Raw genomic sequence first — 20,302 nt, forward strand, 5'->3', positions numbered from 1 at the left:
AGCTTGGCATTCTTTTTAAAGCATCTATAAAATCTCCTGTTCTATACGGGTTGTTGAAAAGTACTATTTATTTTCTTAAAATAAACTTCTAACTGGAATAATGCTTCATTGCAAAGGAACTTATTTTAAACTGAAAAGTTGAACTACCATGAAGTCTTCATTTTTCTTCACCTAGTACAACTGTTAAGTCAAGCTGCATCAATTGATTTAAAATCACAGAAATACTTAGGGCTAAAATCATCTAGCTGAAATGGACAGATGCGGCCTTTGTTCTTTACGTGCAAATATGTCACTATCACGATGATCCACAGTCTGCCACAACCCATTGTAACCATAGCAACTTAAACTATTCAGCTATGTTGCTTGGAAAGGGAAAGGAGATATTGCAAGAAAATGTTGCTTTTCTAATTAAAATTCATACAAGCATTATCACTTGCAGGTGGTCTTGGTACTGAAAATACAGACGATGTGTTCTATCTCTTAGATAGCTTTTTCATGCTATTAAAGAAGTTTTTTTTCCACGGTACAGTTTTTCCTTTCTGAAGTTAGGGCATATCTCAGGTCTTTCAGGCCACCTTCCTAGTCAACAGGGAGTAAGTGGTGGAACATCTGAGAATATTCTTAGTATAAATTGTTTTACTGACATACCAGCCCAGAACAGAAGCAGTTATAAACAACATGCAGAAAATCCCTCCTTTTGAGAATCTGACACCATTGCCTGGTTCTTATAAAATTCCACTGCTCCAGAAATTAACCCCAGTCTCAAAGCAAAGCTTTGAGATTAACAACAACTCTGTTGTTGATTTCCTAACTCCTTTTCCTTAAATAATAAATAACAACAATATAGAAAATCTGTTTCGCTCAGAATGTTTTCGTGCATGAAAGAGGATGTGGGAGCTTACGTGTGACAGTACTACACTGTGGAGTCAGCTTGAGCAACACCCTTGCCTCCAACCAAATAAAAATCTCATAATTGTAATGCTAGCATTACACAGTAGTATATTTTGGATAAATCAGGATTGTAATATAATAGGAGAACCTTTGGAACTTGCCTTAAATATATGACTGATGTCAATCCCTTGTGTTTCAGTAATTTGGTAAAGAATGAAGACAGAGTGTTTGCAGAAAAAGTAAGAATTATTACATCATTTTGACTCTGAAATTTGATTCTGGTATTTATCAACCTCAGGGAAATCTGAGGAGTTTGATCAAGGATCTGAGATAAGCTACTGCATATGACTGAAAAGTCCAAATAATGGCTTCCACTTCATATAATAGAGGCCTGAGCTAAATTCTTAATTAATGTAAATAAGCATGATTCAATTGACATGGATAGAAGTCAGCATGGATATGCTGTTATACATAAACTGAGGACCTGCCCAGGTATTTATCCATTCTTTACCATGCTTATCTTTACCACACTCTTCTTTGATTCTAAGTTAACATTGCAACCTGTGTTTTCCTTATTTGTTTTAGAAATATAGTAAATAGCTGGACATTTTGTAGAGTATCCTTGAATCTGCTTTCAAACACTGATTTGCTGTGGTTTATAAATGAGAGCAGAATCAAGCTCTGCATGAATTAAAGCTGGGTGAAGACAGAGACGGGATTCAAACCTGGAGTCTTGGCATCTTGGCTTTTCAGTAAGTGATTCCTCTAAGGGATATCACACTTGTGCTGCTCAGGCTGGCTGAAGGAGAGTGGAGGAGTGCAAGGGAGGTGGAAAAACCTGAGGGTAATCAATCTAAAAGGTCTGTGATTACTTAGATAACATAGGCAAAAGCCTCAGAATACAAAGGAGTTAGAAGGGCAAGGCTCTGTGCTGGTGCTCCAGCCTGATCTGGGAGGGTTAAATTTCCCAGATTCCATGCAGCTCTCTTGCCCAGGTCTGTTCATTCAGGCTTTGCACTGCCTTTTGCCCTACGCTTTGCATTTCAGGGGCTGAAGAAAACACGCTTACAAAAATACCAGGAAGAATACATTGGAATGTACAGTGAGTTTAAGAGCTTTTGGAATTAGATCAGCTGTTGCTTTTGAACCTGCTCTGTGATATGATGAAATCTCCTAGGGAATTACTTAGGAAGCTTTGCTTTCATATGTTTAATCTTCTGGAAAACCCTGATGATTACAAACAACAGTCATCCATTTGTCTTCATAATACCATTCTACAGACTATTATAATGGAGTTTACTACAATTGTATGTCCTGGCAACACTTCAAATGTATTTTAAAGTATTTTTTTCATGTAGATCATTCTTTATAAGCAGTTCTGAGTGGATTAAGTAATTGTGTGATGCTTCATTAAGAAAGGAACCCAAGTCTTCAGTAAAACTCTACCAGATATTTTCTTTCTGAAATTTGGTTGAAATGTATTTTACTAGACAAGTCAGAGGTGAAATAAAAATATTCTAATTGTAATTTGATAAACAAGCAGAGCATGTAGTTTTATTGCATTTAACAAAGAGAAGGAGCTCTGATTCCACAGGGCACTTAAAATGTTTAGGTTATAATTATTTGTGGGAATATACAAAAGCAGGCTTCAGAACCAAGCCATAGACTGAGAAGTTCAGGTAGGGAATTTAAGAAGTTACAATTTCAAGCTGTTGAGCCTGACATTGTAATCCAAAATATACCACCCAGTAATATGACTGTCAGGCCAATAGCTTCCTCATGAGATAGATACAGAATTTTCTTTTGAAAGACATCCCACCTTGAGGTGAGGTAATACAGGATCTATCATGGTCTCAAGCTATTGAGGTGTCTGGCCACTAGTTATGCCTTTAACTTCTGCATGGAATTATGTCTCCATGCACATTATCCCAGTGACAGTTGTCTGCACTCCTAAAAATGTGCAGCTTTAAATTGAGTTTGAATTTGCCTGGAAGCTTCCAGCTATTTTTTGTATTTTCATAAGGTTACACAGTTAGTGAAAACTCTAAACCCCATTTTAGGCGCTCCACTAGGATTTCTGTGGGATCTAGCTCATCTTGTGCTAATTTGCTTCCTTATTCAGGGTCCCCCTAAATGATACTTAGTTGTTCCACAGGCTGTCTGATTTGTGGGGCTAACATCTCAGATAATTTTGCACTGAGGTAATTCCATTTACCTCACATCTGCCCCACTTGATGAGAGGCACCCGCTTGTCTAGTGATAGGACAAAGAATTCCAGATGATCCTCCTCCTCAGAGAAATGGCACGGCATAACAGACATTCCTCCAGAGTAGAGACCCCAGATGCATACTAGCAGCCTGAGTATGCAACTTTGTTCTTACTCTTCCACAACTGACTTACGTTGCTTTTAAGTATCTGTTGCATTTAAGTAAGTGAACTGCAAATAACAAACATACATATATCCCACCTGAGAAAAGAAAAATTGCTTATGTTGTAAATATACCTTTGTAGTTACTTGCCTATTTCAATCCAGGTTTGAATGCTTCTGATCTAAATCTAATCACTGGAATTCTCTAATCTCTGCCACTATTCGTTTGCTCCTGAGCTTCTATTAAAAGAGCTCACAGCTCTATTGCTGTATCATTTATTAATATAAACTTATTTTGTTGTTACTGATGCTTTTCTATACAGGTCACTCTATGTTATTTATTAGTTAATTAAATAATAAAGTTCCATTTCCTGTAGATCCAAATTATTCTCTTAATCTCAGCTCCATGGTTTTTGGCTTCTAGACACACTATACTGTAAAACAAAAGCAAATAGCAATGTAGGAGAGTTTACAGTCTCCATCTAGTTTTACTTTATTTCTTTTGCTGTTGGCTTCTGCAAAGCTGTGGACTAAGCCCAAACCACTGAATAGCCCAATAACATATATTTCACTTGTAATGTGCTCTCTTATTTTAATGCTGCAGTCTCTGGGTGTTTTATACAGAGTTATGTTGCTTTGCCTTCAGCAACTTCCTCCTCCATTCCCTCCATCCTTAATACAGAAAAAAATAAAAATTGCATAATTAGAATGAAATTTATATTCCTAAATTGGTCTTAACCTTGGAAGAAGGAAACAGTTAAGACAGGAGTTTTCATGTAGCATTTGGTTTACATTACTGTGATATACTGAAAAACGTTCACAGTAGAATAAAAATTATCTGAGGAGATATGATAGAAAAACAAATTAATTTTTGTAACAGGACAAGAAAACAAAAATCAGTTGCATCAAAGGAGCAGTCATGGATTTGGATGGGTAAGTTAAAACTAAACTGAACAGCACACTGGAGAATAAGCCATAGAGAACAAGTTTGCGCTGGAAAGACAATGGACTTGATGATCTAATAAGTCTCATATATCTGAATTGTATGATTTCACCCCAATAGAACCTTGTTCTCTTTGTACTTGCTGTTCAGCAGAGTGTTAATTATTGCTAACAATGTGTCTTCTTTCTGTGGTTTTCAATGTGCAAATTTATTCAGCATTTTAAAATATGCTAAGCACTTCCACAGATGGGGTTTTGACAGGAGCAAATTTAGATGTTCTTTAAATGTTCAAACTTCGAACTCTCTAGGGAGATACAGACAGACACCTCCTATTTTGCTTTGGAGGTGAGTGGGAAATATGTCACTCTGAAGACACCTAAGCAGACTGATTAGCAGCTTTCAGCAAATAGTTCTTCATGAGTCATATTTTCTCCCCAGTGGAGAAGGGTGTCCCTCAAAATGTTTCACGTCAGCCTGGATGGGTATCCATGCTTCATCCAAATAAACAGTCAGATCCTGGAAAACGGAGATGTACTTTCACAGTTACATTTTTCTTCTTGTCTTTCTTTTCAGATCACAGTAAATAGCTGAAGAATTAATTCTTTTTCTTAATTAAATGTTTCTGCTGTTTCTCTTGCAACAGCATTAAACAGGAGGGACATCACAACAGATAATGCAAAAAAACCCAAACAGTTTTAAGCCCCCGTTACTTTTAAAAAATGTATGTGGACAACTACAACAGACAATACAAAAATCATTATACAATCCAGCATGTTCCCGACTGCCATCTATTGGCATACCCTCTAAAATCTGTGTGCAGGTATACAGGTGGACACAGCTGTTTCACAGAGCGAGCAAGTTTCAGTTCCCACTGGAAGAGTTTTCTTTGGCTTACAAGGAAACTCAGGCCATGCATGAGAGAAGGAAAGACATTAAGTCAAATTCATGAAAGCGAAAAATAATACAATGTATAAAAATTTAACTACATTTTTCAGAACATTGGGCAAATATTTGAATCTATAAAATTATTCTAATGAGAGGGCCAGTCCAGAGATCCTTGCAGGCATACAGCTTTGACATGAAGTGAACAAATGAGTTAAACACCTCTTCCTTGGGTTCCAGATTACTAGGGAGCAAATGTAACTGTGAAAGCTCTGAGGCAATACAGGTGAATGGAAATTGTTGTGATGGGAAAAAAAACATATCCAAACAAAAGCCATATGCATTTAATGTGATACAGAGAAAGATGAGGCTCAATCTAGTTGCTTCCTTAGAGCTTTTACTCAGGTTTACTCTGATGTTAGTGATTGCCAGGGAACCAATTATTCAGTTCTTTAGAAGCTTAAGCTATATATGGACAGAAACTGAGGAATTACAACACCTAAAAATGTTGACTGATGACTCTCTTCTTGGGCTTTTGAGACCACTTGCAAAATTCATACCCATTCTGAACATTACGAGTATGTGGTACTGGTTCAAGCTACACTTCGCCTAGGAGCAAAGCATTTTTACTAAGTCTGAGTTCGCTACAAGTAAAGAAATTGCTTGCTGTCACGTATCACTAAGATAAGATAATGAAAATATAAGCAAAATGTTGTATTTGAGCATGTTTCTAAATGTCATCTTTTGAAAGGAACACAGCACTGACTGAAATTTAGTATTGTCGTTCAAAAACAAAGATTCTTTATGAGATACTAACTGAAACTTAAGTGCTGGGTTTGGTTTGCTTTCTATTTTCCGTTTTAGAAAGTTCAAAATTACAGAATGCTGGTCGCAAGCAATCAGTTTCCAGAAGCCTGAAGCACCTTTTCCATTCATCGAACAAGTTTGTGAAGACTCTGAAACGGTTTGTCATTAATTTTATCTCCCAAACATTCTGAGCTTTAGCTAGCAGTTGTTGCTTTTATATAATAGTGAAAAGCACCTTAGAAATATATGTGAAGATTCCACTACCAATGAAACAACAATCAATCACAATGAACCTGATAAAATCTCCTACATGTAGGATTGATGTAGCTGATAGGAAAATAATGCTCCCATTCCTACTGAAATCAATAGAATCTTTTCATTGTTACTGTTGGAAATGGACTTGCATTGTAAGAGAGTGAAATATTCTCTGCCAACACAAAGTGCAGTTACTGAGATATTCTGGAAGTACTGCCTCTGTTGCTGCTCAGTAATGAAACTATGGTATTTATTTCATTCATAATATAAAATGCAGGGCTCAGATAACATGTTTTAATAGCCCACTGGCAACAAGGAATATATCTATACTTCTCTAACATCTTTAGCTAGGTTTGCAACCCAGTGTTACTCAAACCATCCTCAGCCTTGATAATTTGTTTCAGCAAATGGAAGTTGCTTATGCTGGATTATTTCTTCTTTCATTGCCAGGAGTGTTCAGTTTGCTTTTTCTTCTTTGTATTTTGATAAGAGTTTGATTCTTTCAGAAGAGCTCTCCAGAGTCTTTAAATTCCCTAAGGCAACTACTTAACATATGTAACTAATTGCAAGGGTAAATATTGAGAAGAATGATCTCTATAAACAGTTTTGCAGATATGCTGGCCAAATTACACTCAATTACACTAATGTAAATCCATAATAACCCACCTAATTTCAATTGAGTTACTTCAGATTTACTCTAATGTAAATGAGGGCAGAACTAAGCCCATTAATGACAAAAGGTTTTAGTAAAATTTCTGATTTCTAAAGGGCATAAAGCCTCTATTGTGTACTATTTACTCTGGCAAAATTCTTACAAAAACTAATGTCAGTGGCTTGCACAGATTCAGAACTTCTTAGATTCCTGTAGTCTCACATCATTGAAGGTGATAAGCTCCCAAATATTTTTCAGAATTCACTGGCTGAAATTGTATCTATATAACACAGAAGTTAAGACCAGATGATTTGATTTGTCTCCTCAGAACTTACCATCTATGATTCTTTGACTAAAATTTGGCATGGATGTGGATAGATATGTAAGGTGTTTGACAATGTTTCCTTCTTTCTTTAGGGGACTCTACTTATCTGTTATATTTTTTTACAAAGACAATTTATTAGTAACCAATGAAGATCAAATCCCAATCGTGGAAATTGATGACTCTCACAGTAGTTCAGTTATGCAGGATTTCCTGTGGTTCACAAAGGTAACGGGAGCCTAACTTCATATACTGCGTCTACAGATTCATTGCTAGCAATGTATAGGCCTTAGCTTATCATTCTGAATATATGAAATCACATTAAAAAGCTAAATGATTAAGAGCTTTACCCTTCACTTATGTTAAAATGCAATTTTCACAAACCATTTATATGGGGTAAATTCTGACTGGGTTGCTGACAGTGGCACAATTAACTCTTAAATGTATGATCCTACATAAGTGATTGCTACTTGGGTACATAAAGGTTTTATGAACATTTAGAGGAAGAGCCTAAAGAAATAACTAGAAGTTTTCAAGTTGGTATTATGGTCGTGCCATCATTCAAGATATCTTCACACTATTTTTTATACCCCAAAGAACAGTAAATCAATTTTGCAATTGTCCAAAAAGCAACAGAAATAGGTGCAGTTACAGAACAACTTCTGTGTCTGATCCAATATCTGTTTCATGTTTATCTAGGCAACTCATTGCCATCCACAGAAACTCAAAATGAGCAATATCTACTGATTTTTTCCAAGTCCAAAATGCTTTTAATTTCATTTCTGCTTTTGTAAATGCTGAGAACAAAAACTGATTGAACTGATTGAATATTTTTGCAGTTGTCTTGCATGTGGGATGATATCAGATGGCTAAGGCAGAATATGTCTGTATCTGTGTCCTCATCAACAGCACTTCAAGCCAGGCAAAAGATGCTTTCAGCAGCAGCACAGCTACAGGTTGGTTGCATTGCATATTTCTAGCTATTAACTTAGCGAATTTGTGATCTCTAAGGGATAGTACTGCCAGCTGTCCTATGGTTCACCACTCCCCACTGGCCTGTTCCTTGGAGCAGCTTTACCATGAACAATGAAATGAGCTGCTGAGCCTTTCTTGCCAGATGGAAGGAAGGAGTTACATTAAAAGTAAAGAGTAGGAAAAAGAAAGGAAAGAAACAATAGTGGCAGATGAAGAAACAAACAGATATGAACCAGTAAATAATGACCACAGATAAGTGCATGGGCTTGCAGATAGGGAATTCAAGAGTTATAATGCTAATATTTGCTGCTCAAAAGCCTCTTAGAAGGCCTACTCATTATTAATTATAAATATATTAATGAAGCATTTAAACTCTGGGTAACATTTAGCACTCCCTTGTGCTGTATGGGAACCTGCAGCAGTTGGTAGCTTCTGTGCCCACTCAGTCCATTATTTGAGTTGCATGTTATGGAGATTACTATAGCAAGAACCCCTTGTTGCTAGCCAAAATAGGAGCAAGGCAAAGAGTTCATTGCAATGTTAAACCCTATAACCTGGCCCAAAGGGATCAGGGGTGGGAACTGTAATGGAAATACCTTTAAATTGTTGTAACCCATGATTTGAGTTGCATATTATAGGAATTATTATAGTAGGAACCACCTGAACCAGTGGAGGACAAGCCTTACGAGAAGCCGTGCAAGTGCAGCAGTGACCCAGCCTGAGCTGGCTTTGGTGCCCAGTAACCTCACTCACTCAAGCAGACTGCTGAAGTTGCCAAAATAGTACTCTCGATTCACCCATTGGTTACAAACTGCTCAAATACAGCTTCTAGGGCAGAACTACGCTGTTTGACAAACACGATGGCTATGCTATTGTGGATTGTCAGCGGGGAAATAAAAAAGAATCTTTCATTAAGTTCTTTATTGAGCTGCCAAAAGGTTTACGGTGAAATGTACCTTCATGCAGAGAACCAGTCAGAGACCTATTTAAACCCTTAAAAACAGAGACCAAGAGAGATTAAGTGGTGCACAGATCTTGTGCTGACTCCTCAGCACAGTGGTAGGGACAGCAGCCCCACACGCACTATTCATATCATCTTAAGGCATGGTTCCAGGATGGTTCCATTCCAGCCTGTGCTACAGACACTACCTGAGTAGTACTGAACAGGCCACTTAATCCTTCTGTGTCTCGGTCCACTATTTCTTATGCAAATAGTAATTACACTTTCTCTTGCAGAACATTTTGACATTTATTGTAAAGCTTTTGAAGAATGGGTTTGATGATAACCTGAAATCTCTAGTTGGAAGGCAAACACTTTCATAAAATATTTATTTTTGTGGGAAAATACATTTTCAAAAAGATGTGTGCATGATTCTTACAGAAAAAGTATATCCAAGCCTCACTTTCTCCTACTTTTTGTTTGAACAAAGTCACCAAAGCTTCCCAGAAAAATCTATGGTACAGTCATGGAATTAATGAAGATCTTCATATTGCTTGGCTCATGTATTAGCCATGCGGCCATCCCTCTTGTTATTGCCAGTCAATGCAATAAGCTAGGTTTTATAGCAGCTGTGAGAGCCAGATACTTTGTGGCCATTATTAAGAATATCCATGTGGGGTTTGTTTTACATCTTTTGGCAAAGCACGCTGTACAGGAGAGTCGCCTTCCTGGGCAACCACCTGTCTTGACTGATTTCCCCAAAGTATCCCGAAATACATGGAATGCCAGCCTGCTGTACCTTTATTGGAGGACCACCTGTGTTAAGCAGCAGCTGCTTGTCAGTCCTTTGAGCTGTCACTAGAGTAAGTTTTAACTATATCTGCTGAATGTTCCCTTTGGTGCAGTTAGCTCAGCTTAGGTAGCACGTATTCCTTTGGTTAGCTCAGTTTCATTCCCTCTGTGCAGATTGCCTTTAACAGAGCACTGCTAGTATGCACAGACTGCACTTCAAGATAGCCAAGATTCCTAGTACATTGTATTATTATTTGCTACCAGAAATGTTAAGAGGAGAGCTTGAAGCACAGAGATACAGCAAATGTGTCCATGTGGTATATTGCTCTGTTGAATTTCAGGCAAATTTATTGTCCTTAACGTTTGTTCTGTTAGCTTGGTCCCCTGAGGAGCACAGGGATTGTCACCGATCTGCCAGCCTCTAATGGTGTGTGGCCTAATGGGATCCACCAATGGAAGGATCTCAATAAAGTTTATAGGGTTGAATACATTTTATTGAGGCAGTTAATGGACTGACTCCACAGGAATTTAGGACAGAATGGAAAAGATCAGTGACAACACAGCTGCTAAGGGACTAGATGAGTAGATTCAGAGGCAACAGGGACTGTAATTTTGCCTGTTTTTACCGCTAGACAACTAAAGCAAACTCAACACAAGTGATGGGTTGCCAAGCTAAGCAGACACAAAACTTTTTTAGTATATGAATTAGTCACATATTTGTATTCATAGGTACCCCTATTCTCTGTGCTGGAATGCCATTCGGAATATACAGTAAAGAACTGTTTGTTTTCATCTAGGTACATTCATGTGTTGCAGTGATTAACATGACTACTAGGCAGCTAACATCTACTTGTTTGTCCCGCCTGTGGACAGATGGATTAATACAAAACGTATACTCAAGACACGCAGTGTTAACCAGTTATGGAGGCTAACCTCAAGAGGCAGAACTGTTGAAAAAAGAAGAGGCGAGGTGCTATATAGACATCAACAGTATGCCCTGGAGAGGGATGAATAAAACTAAAATAGCTAAGTTACACCACATAAAGGGCAGTCATTGTGCTGACCACCTAGATTTTCTAAACAATTTAATAGTACAATTTATATGTAAATATTTCTTGCTAAGTACAGATAAATAAATTCAGGATAACCTATGCATTTACAATGTCATTAAGTTAATGTACAGCACTTCCCTAAACATACAGTGTGCTACATTGTGAATTCAAGTTTTTGTTTTTAAACTAGCCCCATCCCTATCCAGCTTACTGTAGATCTCTTGAAAAGTCGCAAAGTAATGAGCATATTTTAAATGTTAGGCATTTTTCTTTAAGACATCTGGGAATCTCTTCAGTGGCTGGTCACTGGATTGAGTCTGTTTGCACCTATAAGCAGATGCCTTACTGTGTGAGGAAAGGGATTTTGACCAAAATATGTATTTTATGTGAAGTCTTTTAAAATTACTTTTCTTTAATCCTCACATATTTTCCTGGAGAGCTTTGCCCTGGTAGTTTGTTAGTTTCTGCCGGTTTTGTCTAGCACATTCTTGGTATCTGAAGTAAAAGGAAAAGGGTCCACATCTTTTCAAATTCCAATGTGTTCCTTCACAAACACGCCCCACAGTTTAGCTCCGGAATTATTTACATTCAACACAGATATGAGGGCCTCTTGCTTTTGTTGCTGAAAATAATCTGAGTAATTTTAAAACAGAGAACAGAAAATGGAGATTATAGTTAATGACCCTAACAGAAAACATTTGAAGTGTCCAATATGAACGATTTGGGGATAGAGGAAGAATTTTGTATAATCTCTGACATTTGGTTATGGGGAGGTTAAGATAAGCACCTAGCTCTTCAGTAAGTTCAAATTAGAGGGGCTTCATTGATACCAAAGGAATCACCACTAGACCAACCCTGGGTGTTTTTGCATCTTTTATCTTTACATGACTGGGCAAAAATAGGAAGTTCTGTCCAAATAAGTGAATTACTTTGCAGTGTTCCTTTTACAAAGGCATTGGGTAGTACTAAATAGTCTTTCTGATGCTCTCCATTAAATGTTGGACTAAACACCACCAGACCAAATAGATTGAAAGATCGACAACTCAATCCACAAACACAACCTAGGGAAAAACTTTCACTGAATGCTGTGACTGTAAGGCAAGGATTTGAGAAATGCTGTGTGTCCAGTCTTTACTGAAGTCAATAGGACTGATGTCAGTGAGCACAAAGTTTCAAAAATATACCACTGTCCTGATATGCGATAAGTAACTTTTATTTTATAATTTGCTTGTTTTCTAGAATTTGCTGGGAACTCACAACTTAGGCAGAGTTTTTTATGAGCCAATCAAGGATCGACATGGCAATATGCTGATAGTTACTATAAGAGAAGTGGAGAGTCTTTATTCATTTTTCAATGGCAAATGGATGCAGGTATCCAAACTACAAAGCCAGAGGAAATCCCTTTCAACTCCAGAGGAGCCAACAGCATTAGACATCTTGCTTATAACAATCCAGGTAGTGCTTTGCTTCTCTTACTGTATGTTATTTGCTTTTGCAAAGCCTGTGCCAGAGCCTTGATTTTTGGAAGAGTCTTGTAGAGTTTTAGGCCTTAATCCAGTGCCCAATAAAATTAATGGCAAGGCTCCCACTGAAAGCAAAGACTTATATTACTTCCAGTGGGTCTGGGATCAGATCCTTAATATGTAAAATATCCATGAGATTCTAAAGAAATTACTTCCAAGTCCTAGCAGAGAATAGTTAGTTTCTATCAGTTTCGGGAAACCATGCTATAGAATTCTGTAGCAAGGGATATAAAAACCTTTAAAATTCTCTGGGATGTTCTTAAGCACCTATACAGACACTTAAAATTTCTACACTCCGTAAGATTTTTCCATCCAACCTTGAACACTAAATCTAGATTTAAAACCTTACTGTTCTACTTAATAAATTTGTTCTGTTTATAATTAGGCTGGTATAGTTGCTAAAGAATTCTTTAATGAACACAACCCTCCTTTAATTTCTGCATAACATGCTCCTGGACTTCACAGTTAGAAAAATACCAAGGTAAGAATTAATCTTAGAGGTTTCTTTGCATAGTCAGTTCGGTTAACATCATTGAGAGCCATGGGTTTTCAGCCCTTCAAGAATCAGGGTATCTGTAAACTCATGATAAACACAGATAGTTCACATGAAGATTAATGCATGTTTTCTGTAGGTAACAGCAACCTATTTCTCACAAAATGTCAGTAGCCAATCTCTCTAAAACTCAGTTGCATAGTTATTCAAAATACTACAAGACAAATCATTGTCTTAGTTCCTTCTTTAGCACCCTCAACTAGATGATGACTGCTGTGGTTAATTTTTTAATTAGACACACTTTCTTGGGCAGAGACCGTGCTTTTTGTACCGGAACCTGACAGGCAATCAAAATATACATTACGGGGTTTAGAAATGTTAAAAAATTTCCAAAAGACAATAAAACTTACCTGATCTATGTTAGATTTAATGTATTAAAATGTGTTAAAGGTGCAGAAAAATGGCAATCTGGGCAAAAGTTTTATATTAGGAAACCCAAAATACAGGCCTGATCAGATTTCCACAGAGATCCTAGTGGAAAAAATGTTCCCCTAATGGTTTACACATTCCTATCTGATGCCCACCCTTTCTTGTATTACTTGCTTAATCATCAAATGGGTATTTTGTCCATGAAGTGCTTGTGAAAATGAGGGTCTAATTGCATTGGTCAGAGCCAAGCATAGCACTGGCAGATAATTTGATGGTTCCAGGAGTAAAGGCCTAAGGCCAGGTGTCTTAATCCTCACCCATCACAGAAACACATTTCTCAAGATGGCAGCAGACATCGTTTTTGGAGCAGTTTTGGGGGACTGCTACACCTAGCCTTAAAAATGTCTCCTGGCTTCAGCAAATATGCCATCATCATTAATTCCTTCTAAGCTGTATTTTTTGATAAAGATACTTTTTCAGAAAACATAGCCATTAGTTAAACTTCACAAACCACCAATCCCCATGCTCATAGAGATCCTCCTGTTGACACCAGGTGATACGGAACAGTTTTTTAAGAGATGCAGGCTGTGACTCTGCATGCATTTCTTTGGTGACAGTGCTGGCTTACGCAGCCTCTGTGTCCCCCCTTCCACAGCTGATAGCTTTTTTCCAATGCTGCTCTGCTCCACCTGTGTAGCTACGCACCAAACATGAACCAGGGAACTGCTCTGGCTGAAAAATTATGGCTCCTTTTCCTGAGCTGTTTTTCAGCTGAATCAGTTCCCTGACCCAGCTCACTGCTGAAATGATCAGTTTTAAAGTAGTTTAAATACTACAGCTGTGGAAGATTGAAACTTCAGGTTTTTAGAGACAATTCCTGCATGACCTGGAGAGCTTAGAGAACCTGTCTATCCTTTAAGTATAAAGTTGTCCAAGTGCATCCAAACTACCAGAGATTATTTATGTGCTTAAGCGTGTGCTTAAATGCTTTGTGAATTGGAACACTGTTGAAACAAAAAGACGGCTGTAAAAACATTTGTTGCTTTTTGATCCCAAACTCTTCCGCTTATGTGGAAAAAAAAAAAAAGAGATTTTTATGTAGGACTGTTTGTCTTAAAACAGGACATACTTTCCTATCACAAACGAAGTCAGCAACGCCTCCCTCCCGGCTTGTATCTGGGTTACCTTAAACTCTGCAGTTCTGTGGACCAAATCAAAGTGCTTGTGTTGCAGAAGTTGCCTAATGTCCTGTGTCATGTTAAAATCCGAGACAACAGCAATGTCTCCAAGTAAGTGAATATATACATATTTTCACACACATATGTACAGAGAGAACATTTGTTTTCAGTTTGAAACAACTGATCAAATTTAAACACTACGGCAATTTTGCCATTGCAAAATTGTAGGTGCCAACAAAGTTTGGCTCAGGTGTGTACCATCACAGAGACCAGCACTGAGCTAAACAGGTGCATCTGTGTGCTTCCAGCCATCTGAAGGCCTATCCAGAACACATACATATGAGCCTGTTTGTTTCTAAGGAGAGCATTCTGTGATCGTTTAAATTCTGCACAGTGGTAATGGTCTTCCATAGATCTGTTCGGAAGATCATAGCCTGCAGCCCTGACTCAGCCTCCAGTGAATTCAATGTCACCCTTTCTATTGATTTTCACTGACCATGGGGTGTTGGTGTTGATGATTTTTCTGTGTATTCCCTTTGTGTAATATCTGGTTTCTCACTCTAACCCACAGCAAACATACAGCAACTGAAAACACATATTCAGACAAATGCTATCAGCCATGGAACTGCTATGCTCTGGGAAAGCCATTTGAGCCTTCGTCCATTGCTTCCCTTATCTATGGGGCAAGTGCACCTATTTGCACTGCCTAGTCCCTGCCTAGTGGGCAACACATTTTTATTGGCTTTTTTCTGGAGCTTTTTAATCCCATATCAGTTCAGCAACCAGCTAACAATTTTGCATGAGGAAATAGGAACTGGGTATCTGTATTGGATAACAAGGATATCCAGAACGTAGCAGTTAATACTAACAAAATTTTCAGAAGGAATGTGAAGCCTAGTGCTTCAGGGTTTATAACAATCTCTGACTCTTGAAGTTTAAGATCAGATCTTCATTTAGGAGCAAATTGTACCACATCTATTATTAATCTTGTAGTGGGGTTTCCTGTACTTTTTTTTCTTGAATGTTTGATGCTGGCTGCTTTTCAAGACTGAATACTGGGCAGGGTGGATTAAGGATTTGATCCAGAAAGATGATTCCCATGTTTATCAGCTCTAGAATGGATATACGTTGAGCAAACCAGGAAGTTCTTTGGCTCCAGTGAGTACAAAAGAGTCTGTCACAGAAATTAAACTTCCCGTTAATTGTCACTGTTGTAATTTCCAATGCAAACTTTTTAAAATATTGTGGTAAAGAGGGAATGAAGTACGTGAAAAAGAAAACCTGGAGTGAGAAGCCTTAGTGAACTATTTCAAAGGCAGTTGGACTTTCAGAAGTTTGCAAGGAATGCTCAGCCTGATGTACATGTGCTAGAAAAATTAAACTTTTCAAAGTTTGATTTTTAACCACAAACAATCAATATTGCACAAGTTTAGAATGTTTTGTTATATGAGGATTAAACTTTCAACAGATCCCAAATGCACATACACTGAATTCCTCCTTGTGCACTGAACTTTTGTTATATTTCTAATTTTAACTTGACTCAACATACAGAGATGAGTGGGAATGGATCCAAACACTTTCTGGCTCAGAATCTGTGGAAAGTATGGATCATACTTCAGACTGCCCTACTCAATTGTTCTTGTATGAGCTCCAGATGGCAGTGAAAGCTCTCCTTAAACAGATCAATCTACCTCTGCATCAGGTATTTTCCTTTGTGGTATTTATCACTTTTTTAAAAACTGATTCTTAAGAGCACAACTAAAAGCTACAAACTGTGTAACTTGCAAGTAGGGATTAAATGTTATGGTTGCAAGAAAAGAATGGCAGAGAAGTTTTGTATTCAGTTATTCTAAGGGGGGGAATATCTTCAATAAAACAGTTATTTTCCTGGATATTTGAACATATAAGCATTAAGAGACAAATTTTCAATTAGCTGCTATTTTTGCATCTGTAAGCATATTTGTGCAACTTCAGGCAGGTGCAAATAAGCCCCTTTGCATGAAACTAGTAGCTGTGAGCACTTTTACCCACCTGACAAAGAAAAATCGGTATTTTTCCAGGCAAGCAGGGCAATTGACTGTTCTTTTGGAGGTAGTAGTGAGAGTATATGAAAGGCCTGCTGAAGACACAGCATTTTACTATTCTTTTACACACAGATAAACGTAGCACTTCTAAAACACATAGTTCCAGACCTCCAGATTGCTGTGGGTGAGGAGAGGTATCTGGCTTCTGGCTTTACATTTAGGTACAAGAAATGCATATGCGAATACATAAAGAAGTCAGGGAGGATAATCTATGATGTGAAAGATCCATGAAAAAATAAGCTAAGGAGTTTGTTTCTTGTTTACATGAATTCCATTTTATTTTGGTCTACAAGGGTAAAGAGGTCTTAAAGTAGAAGTAAATCATCTTTATATTCACTTCAAGGTCTGTTTGTGCAGCTAGAAAGATGTGGCCTTAAAATAAATTAATCTGGTTCTACATTTCTTGATTTTGAAAGGGTTAGGCTTTGCTTTTAAAAAGGAATCCATCAGTGCTGCACCTTCTAGCCTGGGAAGAGCCAAGTAAGACTCAAGTAAATCCAAAATTAAGACAGATGGTGTGCTGCCTTGTGGTCAGTCACTCTAATTCAATAGGGCTCTGTACAGGTCTCTATACTAGTGTATTTTCTTGGAGGCTATAGCTTTTGTGCATCTTTTCTTTTTTTTTTTTTTGAGCTAAAATATTTAAATCGCTGTACAGTATGTTCCTTAGGCTGCAGTGCAGCCAACCATTTAAGCTCATCTATTGTGCATGAGAGATAGACATAAATACAACCTTGCAGTTAAACACAGTTGTAAATGTTTTGATGACTCAGGACCAAACTTGTATATTAATGAATTTAATTTTTAATTCAATAGATTTTTTTTATTATTATTATTATTTTTGTGGTAAACAGAATCATGGACAGTGACACCAGTGCACACCCAGGGTAAAACGCAGTGCTGCACACAGCAGCTCTACAGCAGCCTCAGGCCAACTCCTGTGTGTGCCATTTTCTCTTGCTGCAACACTTGTTAAACCTTTTCAGTGCTGTGTTGAGGGAGAGCTGCATATTTCTCTTAACCAACCCTAAATTGAATCTTAAAGGTTTTTAATTGAATCCATTTTCATGTTTTCACATAATTATGCAATCATAATCTTGAAAAGCACATGGCATGTGATCATTTTCTGCCTAATAAGAAACATAAATGTTGTTTTCAGGGGGGTTGTGCCTGTGTGTGTTGTTTTAATGTGGAACATTGAGCTTTAAATCTTTATTTTATGTAGTGACATGAACCCCCATTTAGGGCCCCCCCCCCAAATATTTATGTTTTATAAAAATTCCGAGCTTGATGTTGTGCAAATTTTCTTTAATGTTTTATATCATTTGGGGTGTTGTTTATATAAGTGCCATGTTGTAATTCTCTCCTATTTCTTCCCCCGCGCGTGTCCCTCTACAGGCTAAGCACTTCCGTCTGTATACACAGGAGGTGTTGGAACTGGGTCACAATGTCTCCTTTCTTCTCCTGCTCCCTGCCTCAGACGACGTCTGCACTGCCCCAGGACAGAATAATCCTTACACCCCACACTCAGGATTTCTTAACCTCCCTCTTCAGATGTTTGAACTCGGTATAGTAGCTTGCTTCACCTAGAAATATTAACCCAGTCTCCTTATAATAAAATCACAAAGTTGTATCTGTTTTCCCCCTTGTCCCAGTGGAGAGTCAATAAATCACATGATGGCTTTGGCAACAACACTACCTATAACTGTGTACAAGTTATAGAGAGAGCAGAGCAGTTAAAGCATATACTGTAGCAATCGTTATTGAAATGCAAAGCATAGAGCAAAGCCCACAGTTATCCAGTATGTGTCTATAAGGTTATTTGGAAGATGATGTTCTTTAAAAAATAGAACCAAAAAATTACACACAACATAGCAGGGTTGGAGTGTGAAAAGAGATGCAAAAAAACATCCCTCTAAATTGTCACAAGAAGAATCACCGGTTTTGTAGCGGAGAATTTTTGCAGTTCCCAACTGCAGATAGTCCTACTCAAGGTCTGACTCCCTTACAACTTTGGGAAAAGTCTGAGTGGAGTCTCCCATGTGAGGGTCGTCTTTTTCCTTCTGATTCCTGGAAAAATGCAGGAGTCTCAGTTCCATTGCTCTGGTGCAGGAAAAGCCTGCTGTGAAAAATGCCAAAGCACTGTACTTGAATCTGTTTCTTTAGGGAGCACATCCTGTGCTGTAGCAGATTCAGCCCTCTTGTTCCACTGCACTGCTGACTGGGTAAGAATTCCCCAAAACAGAGTTTTCCAGCTGTTTCACAAAAGGCGTAAGATGCTTCAGCTTCAGGGTCCTCTATTTCTCATTTCTACTTTTTTGCACCACAGAGAAAAGAAAGATTCTACATAAAAGCAGCTCATAAAGACTTACTTGTACTTTTTAGAAAGAATATTATAAGTATGGAGACCACTGAGCCTTACACATTAGTCTCCTCTGTTTCCTTCTGGCCTGTAAAACTGGGTATCTTTCTTTCCTCTGCCTTGGGGAAGACAGACATGAGCCAAAACTGGTGGAGTCAGTACACAAGGAGCCACTACAGAATAGGTCTGTAGTGGCAACTGTGTCCTCAGTGATATGTCTCTCAGGTGTTCGTGTGACACCATTACCAGCACCATCCTATTTCCTATATATCATTGCTAATTGCTGTTAGAGTCACTAACGTAGGAGAATGATGATTAGATGCTAATGGAGGGTCTTACCAAGACTACATTTCTGCAGTCACAATAGATCTGTGACCTACCACCATCCAGCAACACAAATTCTGTTTGGATCAGGCGGGAATATACAATTGTGTTTATGCCACATCAGCCAGAGCACACAAAGCAGTGCCTGTGACAACTTTGGGTTTTTATGCTGCTTGCGGGAGGACAGATGACAGCTGAGCTGCCATAAAATTATGAGTGGTACAGACAGACAATACATGAGCTGGTGTAGTCTGCCAAGGAAAAGTTACCCCTTCAAAAGAAAGCCAACGTAATTGGAACTAGAAGAGTTAGTTCAGTGCTTTGGGTCATATGGCCATGGCTGTAGTGCCCTAAAGCCAGACTTATTATCTTCTTGACATGCAACCCTTAAGTCTACAATCAGACTCTGTGTACTGAGCATATAATTTCTCCTTATCAGAAGTGACTGCTGCATTCAATGTGCAAATTAATGCATGAAGCATATTAATCTCTCATGAAATTAATCTCTGCACTAGAGGTTTTGCAGACTATTTAACTCTCATTATTTGCTACACAGGCCCAGGGCAGGAGTCATTCTCACTATGCGACATAGTTTGCATCGGGCTGACAAAGCAATAGACACCGAATGGGATGATGTGGTGCAGGAAAACATGCAACAGAGTAATCTCTCAATAGGCATTCTAGGTGCAGACCTCTTTGTTTAGCAATGTTGCTGCAGTGGGAAAGCAGTTCATGGTGGAGAAAACAGTATGGAAAGCTGAATTTTACTTTTGAGTATTTTTTAAGTAAGCAATCATCTGGCCAAAGGCAGATGACATTTCTATATGACTTATTATATATGTATCCCTGATGTTCTATAAAGTGACTGTGATTCACATCTCAAATATTAGAAGCTTCCATTCCCCATTAGCTGGTGGCTACCAGCTATATAATTGCATAACCACAAAAGACTATGTTGAAGCAACATTTGTTAATGTAACATTAAAGGTCTGACTTAAAACCACAAAGGCTAGAAACTTCAGCACTGAAG

General features: G+C 38.1%; 1 protein-coding gene across 1 annotated transcript in view; it reads left to right on the plus strand.

Annotated features, from left to right (window-relative positions):
* ANKFN1 (ankyrin-repeat and fibronectin type III domain containing 1) overlaps window positions 1-18,176 on the plus strand; it is a 62,613-nt gene extending 44,437 nt beyond the window's left edge. The window contains 7 exon segments of the mRNA XM_010294391.1: window positions 5,949-6,048; window positions 7,216-7,348; window positions 7,960-8,076; window positions 12,119-12,334; window positions 14,447-14,613; window positions 16,054-16,204; window positions 17,985-18,176. Of these exon segments, the coding sequence (XP_010292693.1) occupies window positions 5,949-6,048; window positions 7,216-7,348; window positions 7,960-8,076; window positions 12,119-12,334; window positions 14,447-14,613; window positions 16,054-16,204; window positions 17,985-18,176 (1,076 nt within the window).
* Window positions 18,177-20,302: the final 2,126 nt, after the last annotated feature.

The sequence above is a fragment of the Phaethon lepturus genome, unplaced genomic scaffold (assembly GCF_000687285.1).
Source record: "Phaethon lepturus isolate BGI_N335 unplaced genomic scaffold, ASM68728v1 scaffold10809, whole genome shotgun sequence".
Lineage (NCBI taxonomy): Eukaryota > Metazoa > Chordata > Aves > Phaethontiformes > Phaethontidae > Phaethon > Phaethon lepturus.